Source organism: Aquarana catesbeiana, linkage group LG02 (genome assembly GCF_042186555.1).
Source record: "Aquarana catesbeiana isolate 2022-GZ linkage group LG02, ASM4218655v1, whole genome shotgun sequence".
NCBI lineage: Eukaryota > Metazoa > Chordata > Amphibia > Anura > Ranidae > Aquarana > Aquarana catesbeiana.
In genome coordinates, this window is record NC_133325.1 from 580,663,494 (window position 1) to 580,676,109 (window position 12,616).

A 12,616-nucleotide genomic window follows, 5' to 3' on the forward strand; every position below is an offset into this window, starting at 1 on the left:
CGCTTTACATATATATGGTACATTCACATCAGTACCTGTCCTCAAGGAGCTTACAATCTAAGGTTCCTGACTCGCATTCATACATACAGTTACTAAGTAGTAAGTGTATGTATGAATCCCAACCATCCTCCTGTTACTAGTAGTGCATTTTCTGTCGGGATAGTTGGAGCTTTACATTTGTAGCAAATTTGGCTAGTTTTTATTGGAACCTCTACCTCCATATATTTGCCACAAGTGTAAAAAAAAAAAAAAAAAAACTTATGATTTTAAAATTTGCTTCTTTAATGTAATGTAGAGAAATGACAAAACTCAATGTGAACACACACATTTTACTTTAGGAGAAACTTTATTTCCCTTTTGATGCTACATTGTGACACAGGTGGGAAAAAAGTTGGCTTGTATAAATTATAAGCGTAACATAAGGGCCCTGTTCACACCTGAACAATTTTCTGTTTTTTGAAGCTTGTAGTTCGAATACCCTCAACAAACACAATCCCATTCATTTCTATAGCCACTGCTCACTCTGAGCATTTTGCTGCCTGTAGAAAACTCTTGTGGCTCAAAGTACATGAGCATCTTTTAGGCCGATTGAAGGCAGAGTGACCTCCTAGACTTCAATGGGAACACCTGAAAAACGCTCAACATGAGCATTTTACGAGTGTTTTGTCGCATGTTCAAAACAGCAGCCCTCCACCCCTAATCTCCTCCTCCTAGTGCTTTCTATTGGCCAAAAAAAAACACCTGAAGTTGGATTCACTTGTATAATGCTTGTAATACTCTTATAAAACACTTGTAATATGTTTGCAGAACTCTCAAATAAAAACACCTAAAAATTCGCTCTACTCAGGTGTAAACGTGGCCTAAGGGCTTGTTCACATCATGTTAATTGAGCTACATTTTTCTGCACACCACCACACATACAGTGTGAACTGGGCACAACATTTTTTACATGCCTTGTTCATGCCATATATCTGCAGTGGTGTGTAGAACATGGACATAATGTGAACAACCCCTCAAATAGATACATTTGTTGATGAGGCCACAACAGTGAATTTTGCATAGCTTTGCAATTACTAGAAATCCATTATTCTTACCTATCAGTGCTTTGCTGATTTTAAGGCATTGCTTGGGAAAAACCTTTTGTATGACCTAAATTTTTGCTTGAGTATATGTTGGGGTCCTGCCTGGCATGTTCTTAAACCTCCTTTTTTATTTATTTTTTATCTTCTCAGATGTCTTCATATGGGCAACAGGGCCCAGGGCCCTATTCTCAACAGAGCCAGTCTCCATATTACAACCAACAGAGCCTTCACCCTCCACAGCAGCAAACACCACCACAGTCCCAGTATTCTCAACAGCAACCAGCTCCCCAGTCTTACAGCCAACAACAGACTTCTTCGTCCCAGCCTCCTTCCAGCCAGCCTGTGCAGCCCAATTTCACCCAACAGCAGCAGTCTCCATCTCCTTCACCCTACACACAGCAACAGCAGCAGGGTCCCCCCACCAGTTCACAAAGCCAGTCACCATATTCCCAACAAGCTACTCAGTACCCAGCTTCACAACAACAAGGATCATCCTATTCGTCATCAGGCTCACAGCAGGGGAGTACTTATTCTCAGCAACGCTTCCCTCCACCACAGGTAAGAAAACTTCAAAGGTGAAATTTCATGCTCAGTGAATGACTTTGCACGTTTAAAAATGTACAAATTTTTCTCTAAAAAGTCAGGTTTTTCTTTATGTAGTTGTGCATAGTTTTTTACCAGTTGTACTTGTAACCCTAGAAATATTGCTGCTTTAATTAAACAATTAAGGACCAAGCCTATTTCTGACACTTTACAAGTTAAAATCAGTATTTTTTTGCTAGATAATTACTTGGAATCCCCAAACATTACATATGTATTTTTTTTAGCAAAGACCCTAGAAGAGAAAATTGAGATCATCGCAATACTTTGTCACACTGTATTTGCGCAGCGGTCTTACGAACACAGTTTTTTTTTTTTTTTGGAAAAATATATACATTTTGGAATTTAAAAAATAAAAACCTAGTAAAATTGGCCCTTTTTTTTTTTTTTTTCTGTAGAATGTAAAAGATACACTGAGTAAATTGATACCCAACATGTCGTCATGCTTTAAAATTGCGCATGCTCTGGGCATGGCAACAAACTACGGTACTTAAAAATCTCCATAGGTGCTTTAAAATTTTCTACAGGTTACCAGTTTAGAATAAAAAAAAAGATCTAGTGCTAGAATTATTGCTCTCGGTCGAACGATTGTGGCGATATCTCACATGTGTGGTTTTAAGACCATTTACAAATGTGGGTGCGACATGTGTTTGATTATGCACATAAGCTTGTAGGGATGCGGAGCTTTAAATTTTTATTTTTTATTTTTACTTTTCCAATTTTGTATTTTTACACTGTCTTTCAAAAAAAAAAAAAAAAAATTGTATTGATCACGTTTATGCCTATTACAAGGAATGTAAACATCCCTTGTAATATAAATAAGCAGGAAAGGGCCTCTTAAACCACTTCAGCCCTGGAAGATTTTCCCCCTTAATGATCAGACCATTTTTTTGCGATACGGCATTGCGTCGCTTTACCTGACAATTGCGCGGTCGTGCGGCGCTGTACCCACACAAAATTTACGTCCTTTTTTCCCCACAAATGGCTTTCTTTTGGTGGTATTTGATCACCTCCTGCGGGTTTTATTTTTTGCTTTATAAACAAAAGCTCCTCTCCTGTCAGAAGGGTAATGTGTGTGCTTACATACACACATCACCCATTCTGGCTCTAGTGCCCACGATCGTGCAGGGCCGCCGGCCATACGCATCAGGTCCCCCGCCTGCTATCGCCCTTAAAGGTGCCGACATACACCGGCGATTTGCGGGAACGAGACAACCTGCCGCAGTATGGTGGCGGCTGGTCGGCAAGTGGTTAATGTGAGATCTGGGGTCAAAAAGACCTCAGATCTGACATTTACACTTAAATGCAATAAAAAAGAAATATTGTTTTTAAAAGACCGCTGCTTGCAATGACCACCATTTTATTCTCTAGGGTCTCTGCTGAAAAAAAATATATGTTTGGGGGTTCTAAGTAATTTTCTTTAGCAAAAATTGATTTTAACCTGTAAGCAATAAATGTCAGAAAAAGGCTTACTCTTCAAGGCCTCATACACATGGACGTTTTAAAAAAAACGGTCTGTAAAGCTAGTAACGCCTGGAAAAAAGTTAAAAATGCAATTTTATCAGCGTTTTGATTTGGCGTCAGTGCGTGTTTAAGCATTAACGCTAAGGCGCGTTTAAAAAAAAAAACCATCCCTCTGCTATTTTTCACTCCGAAATTACCCACATAACCATTTTTACAGCTTAAAAAAGCTGACGCTAAAAAACCCCGTATAGCGCTAATGCACTTTTTTCAGCGTCAAAACAGCTCTAGAGCCTCAGAACGCGCTGGTCCTTGTGTTTTTTTTTTTTTTTTTTTGAGCTTAAAAACGTCCATGCCTCAAACACCATGATATGTATGAGCCCATTGAATAACATGGAGTGGCGTTCTTAAGCAGCAAAAAAAGCTCAAAAAAGCCGCTGTTAAAACGTCCGTGTGTATGAGGCCTAAATGTTAAACTGACCTCATTTACAGACTAAGTTTATCCCTTTGATCCATACATTGTTTCTTTTTATCTCAGCACTGAGCAATGTTGTGATAAACTTGGCATGCTCCTTTTTTTTTATTTATTTTTGACTGCTAAAAGCTGTGAGCGAGAATCTGCTCTGCACTGAATCATGGAAATGCTGGATTAAGATTGTGAGGGGGGGTTGAATCAAGATTGCAATTTTTATTTTTTTTGAACTACACATTTAATTTACATGGTCAGGCACCAATCTGGTTTCTGATCAGTGGTAAAAGACCACGGGTGCTTGCACCCAAAGAAGAGAATGTAAAGGTATCCCCATCAAAAAATATTAGGCCGAAGAATATAATAAACAGACTGCAGATGGGAAAGAGGATAAGATACTTTAGGTTTAGATACCCATGCCCATCCTTATAGAAGCTGGTGCCCACTTAAACTTAATATATTAAATATATATTGTAATAAATATTGATGGCATGTGTGGTGGTATCTGCGTTCAGATAAAATGCAAACCTTGGTGCGCTTCAACAATACTTAATTTGCTTTCAAGATCATGGGTGCTTGCAGAATTTAACTGAAGGTCATGTTGAAACAATACTTTAATAAAGCCTAATTTTCAATGTAAAAAGCCTACCTAAACTGAACCGATACCCAGACTATGCACAAAAAACTATTTACGCACATTTAACAGGCAAAAACTAGGCTTTGAAATGAGTCCTAATTTACCTCTGCAGCTATAGGCTTTACGGAGAAATGAAAATACAAAGTTCACAGCAGGCACAGAATTCTCAACCTCCTTTCTCATTTGTTAAAGAACACATCAAGTCTATCATGTTTGGATTATACTGGTGCCTACAGGAGGATTGGACATTGAAAAAAAAACAAAAAAACGGACCAGACCAGGATTACCCATCCAACTATGAGAGTCTGAGTCCCTACCTGATGAGGTTGTCCTTGAGTCGGTCTTCTGCTATTGCTTCAGAATAAATAGGCCATTTATGCCAATTGCGCGGTCGTGCCACGTTGTACCCAAAAAAAAATTGACATCCTTTTTTCCCCACAAATAGAGCTTTCTTTTGGTGGTATTTGATCGCCTCTGCGGTTTTTATTTTTTGCGCTATAAACAAAAGAGCGACAATTTTGAAAAAAACACTATTTTTTGCTATAATAAATATCCCAATTTTTAAAAAAACAAACAATTTTTTTCCTCAGTTTCGGCCGATACGTATCCTTCTACATATTTTTGGTTAAAAAAAAATCGCAATAAGCGTATATTGATTGGTTTGCGCAAAAGTTATAGCGTCTACAAAATACGGGATAGATTTATGGCATTTAAAAAAAAAAAAAATATTTATTTTTTTAGCGGCGATCGCGATTTTTTTTTTTCGTGACTGCGACATTATGGCGGACACATCGGACACTTTTGACACATTTTTGGGACCATTCACATTTATACAGCGATCAATGCTATAAAATTGCATTGATTACTGTGTAAATGTGACAGGCAGTGAAGGGGTTGACCACTAGGGGGAGGGGTTAATATGTTTCCTAGGGAATGCTTCTAAGTGTAGGGGGAGGGGACGTACAAGAGGAGGAGACCGATCAGTGTTCCTCCTTTCTGGGAACACAGATCGGTCGCCTCTCACCTGACAGGCTGTGGATCTGTGTGTTTACACACACCGATCCACGGTCCGGCCCGGTTAACAGCACACGCACCGGTTTCCGAGCAACGCGGCGGGCGAGCGTGCCCCCTAGATGGCCGGGAATCCCAGGACATCATATGACGTCCACCCAGGATGGGAGATCCCATCCCAGGACGTCATATGACTATGGCTGGGTAGGGAAGTGGTTAATGACCAGATCGCCAGTCCTATTGACTGCCATTTCATCTGTATGTGGTGTTTGGGGGGGGGGGGGGGGGAACAAACATGAGCATGACTACTATCCCCAATTGGCCAGCTGTGGCTAGCTAGTGTGTGCTGACCACTTTCATGTGTGGGATCCAGCTGCTGTCTTAAAAGCAGAAAGCTCCTCGTAGTTTAATTATACACTGTGTACTTGCCCGGGACACAGTGTGCCAGTACTTTACAACTGTGTGTCCTGGGAGCAGAATGATTAGTACACCGAACTTCCCGATGGATAGATCTGTGCTTTATAGTTCATAATCGTCAGTGTCAGGTATTGTGCTTCACCACAAGCAAATTTCCTGTTCTGAGTGGTATAAAGAAAACAGCTGCACTTATGCAATACAAAACAAAATTTAAAAAAATTCAATGAAATGTAATAAAGTATGTGAATGATGGTCCATGTGAATAAGTGAAATAAATGCAAATTCTTCTATAAAAGTTCATTGAGAGAAATCCAACACCAGCAGCAATATACAGTGGGGACGGAAAGTATTCAGACCCCCTTAAATTTTTCATTCTGTGTTATATTGCAGCCATTTGCTAAAATCATTTAAGTTCATTTTTTTCCTCGTTGTACACACAGCACCCCATATTGACAGAAAAACACAGAATTGTTGACATTTTTGCAGATTTATTCAAAAAGAAATACTGAGATATATCACATGGTCCTAAGTATTCAAACCCTTAGCTCAGTATTTAGTAGAAGCACCCTTTTGATCTAATACAGCCATGAATCTTTTTGGGAAAGATGCAACAAGTTTTTCACACCTGGATTTGGGGATCCTCTGCCATTCCTCCTTGCAGATCCTCTCCAGTTCTGTCAGGTTGGAAGGTAAACGTTGGTGGACAGCCATTTTTAGGTCTCTCCAGAGATGCTCAATTGGGTTTAAGTCAGCGCTCTGGCTGGGCCATTCAAGAACAGTCACTGAGTTGTTGTGAAGCCACTCCTTCGTTATTTTATCTGTGTGCTTAGGGTCATTGTTTTGTTGGAAGATAAACCTTCGGCCCAGTCTGAGGTCCTGAGCACTCTGGAGAAGGTTTTCGTCCAGGATATCCCTGTACTTGGCCGCATTCATCTTTCCCTCGATTGCAACCAGTCGTCCTGTCCCTGCAGCTGAAAAACACCCCCACAACATGATGCGGCCACCACCATGCTTCACTGTTGGGACTGTATTGGACAGGTGATGAGCAGTGCCTAGTTTTCTCCACACATACCGCTTAGAATTAAGGCCAAAAAGTTCTATCTTGGTCTCATCAGACCAGAGAATCTTATTTCTCACCATCTTGGAGTCCTTCAGGTGTTTTTTTAGCAAACTCCATGTAGGCTTTCAATGTGTCTTGCACTGAGGAGAGGCTTCCGTTGGGCTACTCTGCCATAAAGCCCCGACTGGTGGAGGGCTGGCAGTGATGGTTGACTTTCTCCCATCTCCTGACTGCATCTCTGGAGCTCAGTCACAGTGATCTTTGCGTTCTTCTTTACCTCTCTCACCAAGCTCAGGGTTCTGGTCGTCCCAAACGTTTCCATTTAAGGATTATGGAGGCCACTGCGCTCTTAGGAACCTTAAGTGCAGCAGAAGTTTTTTGTAACCTTGGCCAGATCTGTGCCTTGCCACAATTCTGTCTGAGCTCTTCAGGCAGTTCCTTTGACCTCATGATTCTCATTTGCTCTGACATGCACTGTGAGCTGTAAGGTCTTATATAGACAGGTGTGTGGCTTTCAAGTCCAATCAGTATAATCAAACACAGCTGGACTCAAATGAAGGTGTAGAACCATCTCAAGGATGATCAGAAGAAATGGACAGCACCTGAGTTAAATATGAGTGTCACAGCAAAGGGTCTGAATACTTAGGACCATGTGTTTTTTTAGTTTTTCTTTTTTAATAAATCTGCAAAAATGTCAACAATTCTTTGGTTTTCTGCCAATATGGGGTGCTGTGTGTACATTAATGAGGAAAAAAATGAACTTAAATGATTTTAGCAAATGGCTGCAATATAACAAAGTGAAAAATTTAAAGGGGTCTGAATATTTTCCGTCCCCAATGTAAACCTCCTTGTGTGAAGCCTCAAACTCTGATAATGGCGCTTGCCAGACTTAATTGACGCTCTACCTCTAGAGGGGTCAATTGTGCAAGGATGAAGACCATCAATGGAATTTCGCAGATAGGGATGCACTCCTATGGGTAGTTAAACCACTGGTTTTCTCTGGATCGGCCTTGCCAGACACCGAACACAGAGATATGAAAGGAAAAAAATTTCCAATAGTGTAAAATCTTCCTATTGTTAAAAGAACTAAAATTGCATTTACACACGTAAATGGATAAAACTCCAAACTGTACAGTGTATTTGACTCCAACCAATTAAACCCACACTACTGGAAACGATGGAGTCTGGCATAAGCACTGCCCTACAAGTTTTATTCATAAATGACGTCTTCCGGGGCACGGGTGCGCAGCTGGGCCACCGCTATTTGAGTGTGTGGGATAACCAAGCCTCATTTTGAGTCGTGGCCATATTGTGGATAATAAGCCTTATGCTGGATACACACTGTACAATTTTCTTTAGATTTTTTTTTCCTTTAGATTTACCAAAGCCATAGGAGGTCAAACTTAAACCCTTTCAATTTGTATCAGGCAGGCTACATGGTTTTGGTAAATCCTAAGGGAAATCCAACAACAAAAGTTGTATACTGTGTAAGCGGCTTTAAAATGCCATACGGCCCTCTTATGCAATATCCAAGCCTCGCATTGAGTCTCAGCACCTTATTTGTGGACACTTTAGAAGTAATAAATATTTGTCTGGTTGCTTTCTTATGAGCATCTAGTGTGTGCACAATTATGTAATGTATATTACACTGTTTATCTTATGTCAATATATATATATATATGTGTGTGTGTGTGTGTGTATACACACACCCACATCCACACACACCCACATCCACACACACCCACATCCACACACACCCACATCCACACACACCCACATCCACACACACCCACATCCACACACACCCACATCCACACACACCCACATCCACACACACCCACATCCACACACACCCACATCCACACACACCCACACCCACCCACACCCACACACACCCACACCCACCCACACACACCCACACCCACACACACCCACACCCACACCCACACACACCCACACACACCCACACCCACACCCACACACACCCACATACACACACACATCCACACACATCCATCCAAAATTCAGCCCAGACAATGGCCAAAAAAGAAAATTAAAATAAACTCCACCTAACAAACTTGGTTATATTTATATCTGTATTAATAAACAGATCTATCCCGATTTGAGGGAATCTTGTGGTTAAGAGTATTGCATACAAAAATTACCAAAACGTGGCTCGGGTCATTCCAAATTAAATTTAAAAAAATGTATTTGTTATGGAGGAATGTCTTTACACAATATGTTAACATATGTTCCCTATCCTAAATGAGATTTAAATTGTTCGTCTTTAAAATTTCACAACAAAAAAAGGGGGGGGGGGATCATTTTATTTGATGCTGGGCATTATCAATAAAGGCATTTCTATCTATATCAAGCCTAAAAGGGATGAAAGTTTGTGTGTGGTTATTTTTTTTTTTTTTTTTATAGCAAACCTGTTATACTTACCACCTCTGTGTAGTTGGTTTTGCACAGAGCAGCCTAGATCCTCCTCTTCTCGGGCCTCTTTGCTGCTCCTAGCCCCTTCTTCCGTTTGAGTGCCCCTCAGCCAGCAGCTTGCTACACCCAAGCTGAGTCAGAGCTCCGTGTATCCGTTCAGACACTGAGCCCCACCCCCTCTCCCCATATTGACTGACTTTGACAGCCGCGGTAGCCAATGGCACTGCTGCTCTGTCTCAGCCAATCGGGAGGCATGTCCTGGATGGCTGAGGGCATCGTGGACATGGCTGGAGAGAGAAGGGCTCAGGTAGGTAATCAGGGGGACGCTGCTACACACAAGGTTTTTTTTATCTTAATGTATAGAATGCATTTACAACTACTTTTTTAATATAAAGCAGTATGACCCCGGTAAATGTCAGGTATAGGGTGAAGTTGTACAGACACACGGGTTACGTTTGTTTTCCGCATTTATAAAGGGAAAGAGAGCCAGCTGGAGTCCCCTCAATGCCAACCCTGTATGGGTAGCAACCAGAAGATTGCGTGGGCCCGTAAGGTCACCCTAATGTTAAAGCCAACCTCCAGTTTCCTGTCACTACTTCAGTTTGTTTGGACCAAGCTAGTCCAAATGAACGGTTTCCTTCACCAAGTGCTGCACTGACTCTAAGCACTGTGTGTACTGCATGTAGTTTCAGCTACATACAGTACACCGTGCTGGGTTCCAGCAGACTTTTCCCATCTCACACCTGGAACAAAATAGAGTGACGCTCAGCCATTCATAGGCAGATATTTATTCTGTGAATGAATACAAAGCTTCCTTTGGCTGAATTGGAGAGTGTGACATCATCAGCCCACCTCTCTTCAGCCAACTAGAGGAAGTTTTGTATTCAGACTATAAAGCTGCATATGAATGGCTGAGCATTGCTCAGACAAGTCTCTTTGTATTGTTCCAGGTGTGAGACTGGAAGTCTGTATCACAGCCAGAACATATATAGCAGAAGCTACATGGAGTACATACATTGCTTAGAGCCACTGCAGCTCTTGGTGAAAAAGTTTGTTTGAACCAGCTTGATCAAAACAAACTAATTCAAAGCAACAAGCTGGAGATCAGCTTTAACTTGTGGTACATTGTGACAAAATCGCAAGGATTTTCCTCAAAGAATTGTCAACAAAAATATGAAAGGGGAAAATTCATCACGTTTGTGTAGTGAGGATCTTTTGACACCTAAATGACAGGTCTATGACAACATTTCGTTTATCCACCCATACCTCAGTACATATTCAGGTGCTGGTCTGGTCCCAAAACGTCTCTGCATTCACGACTACAATCTCAATATGTTGCAGGTATTTATTTAAATGACCAGAATAAGCCCTATCTCGCAAGGCTTGATGCATGTTACTATTGTTGCTACTGACATTCACAACTTGGGTCTCTGCATAAAGGACCGCTTCTGCTGCTATGATGCTTCACTATGGTTTTAGTCGGCACCAGTGTGTTAAGTTTTGATCACAGCCAGTGCTTCCAGTAGGGATGCACCGGTGCCCCTCACGGTACAGAGTAGCGATGCATTGGTGCCCCTCACTGTATTGAGTAGCGATACTATGCGGTGCAATTTGCGTACATACAAAATGAATGAGGTGCGATTCCTGCCTGAATTGCATGCGATTTCCTGCACTGCTCATGTGTGAACCCAGGCTTGTCAGTGATTTTGAACCTGAGTTTGCAGTGGCGGGGCAACCCTCCCTGCATGATGGGTTTCACATGCTTCGGCTCCCAATCCGACTCTGGACATCTGCGGCTTTGGCGCCTCTTGCCATTCTCATTGCTGTGTTCCCCACATCTCCAGCGGCTTTCTCCCTCCACCGGTTTGAGCCATCCACTGGACCTACCCCCAATGTACCAGATTGCAGTGATTCCCCCTCTGTCAGATGCTGAAAAGCTGCTTTACTGGTCCGGGGATTTGAAACCCCCCATGGCTTTCTCTCCTCCTCTTGCAGTGCTTACAGTATGGGCTCGACGGCTTTCGATTGTCAGCTGCTGGCTTTTAACATAACCTGTACCTGTCCAGGGAGCCCGTGATGGGTGCACCCAAAGCTGATCCGTGCTCCAGTGCAGGCGCCTGCACTTTATGAATGGTCCTGCTGTCTTCTGAGACCTGTGTGTCTCCTAGAAGGCAGGGGGGGGGGGGGGGGCGGAGGAGGGTCGGAAGTTTTGTAGATCCAGTAGACCCCCCAAAACGTGACATCGCAGAGCAGACAAGCAGAGCTTCCCCTTTCGGGTGGAGCTCCACTTTAAGACTGAAGCACGGGATTAAAAACTCATAAATATGTGCAGAAACAAAATCTGACTTCTGTACAATCGTTTTGCCTGCAGAATTTTCCACAGTTTTAAAGCGTGACATGTTAGGTGTTTATTTACTCAATGTAATATCTTTAATATTTTACAAAAAAATGAGGCATTGTGTTGCGTGCAATAAAACTCATTGACCTGTATTTTTGAAAAACGGATGTGCAAATACCATGTGACACAAAGTTGCAACACACAATTTATCTATAGGGCCTCAGGGGGAGGGGGAGATATAGGGAACTGCATTGGCTTGGAGGAAGTACTAACATACAGTGCCTTGCAAAAGTATTCACCCCCTTGGCATGTTTCGTGTTTTGTTGCCTCACAACCTGGAATTAACATGGATTGTTTGAGGATTTCCAGCAAACTTCCCCTACAGTGTGCACTTCTGAATGGACGGATAGATCAGACCCGCAAGTCCCTAGAACAGCCTGAGTGCTTCAGAAAGCTGAGAGAGATGGAGAAGGACAAATACAGGTGCATGGCTGTCAGAAACAGCTGGTGATGGACTGATAAAATATTGTGCTTCATAACCGCAGGCCTGGATGGGTCCCAGGTAAGCCACGCTCTACCAGCGCACAGATATTCCATGTTCCTCTCCCTCCTCATCAGCTGTCAATATCAAGGATATCAGAGGCTGAAGTCCAAATCTCACGGCAGAAGACACAGATAATAAAGACCTGCAAAATGTAAAAGAACAAAGCCGTGCTTTGCCGGAAAGAGCCGTGAATACAGAAAGTAGAATGAGGAGTAATAACATCCGCAGAAAAGCTGCTAATGTCCTGGGGCTGATAGATATGCCAGCCACTTATGTGGTAGAGCGAGCACACAGAATTTCCATTCGATCCCCTAAAGCTGGGGTCTTTCACGTTCCTTCCTTTACCACTTGTTGAATACTATAGGGACTGAGAATCATATTTTATACAGCCTGATTTGAAGACAAATTTGCAATGTGAAAATGCTAAATTGCCTTTTTTTTTTTTTCCCTTTCCTGAGATACAGCAAAAGCGCAGAACTTATACGGAAGTACAGAAAAACTGCGTGATGTGAGAATTAAGTTCAGTCTCCTTTACCCTAGCAAATTGAGGGTCACGGATGT

At 42.0% G+C, this 12,616-nt stretch overlaps 1 protein-coding gene across 4 annotated transcripts in view; it reads left to right on the forward strand.

The window, feature by feature from the left end:
- Positions 1 to 12,616, forward strand: part of ARID1A (AT-rich interaction domain 1A) — a 140,371-nt gene that overhangs the window by 61,590 nt on the left and 66,165 nt on the right. For all 4 annotated transcript variants that reach the window (XM_073616155.1, XM_073616156.1, XM_073616158.1 and 1 more), the window contains exon 3: positions 1,233 to 1,640. In XM_073616155.1, coding sequence (XP_073472256.1) covers positions 1,233 to 1,640 — 408 coding nt within the window. The remainder of the gene's footprint in view (positions 1 to 1,232; positions 1,641 to 12,616) is intronic.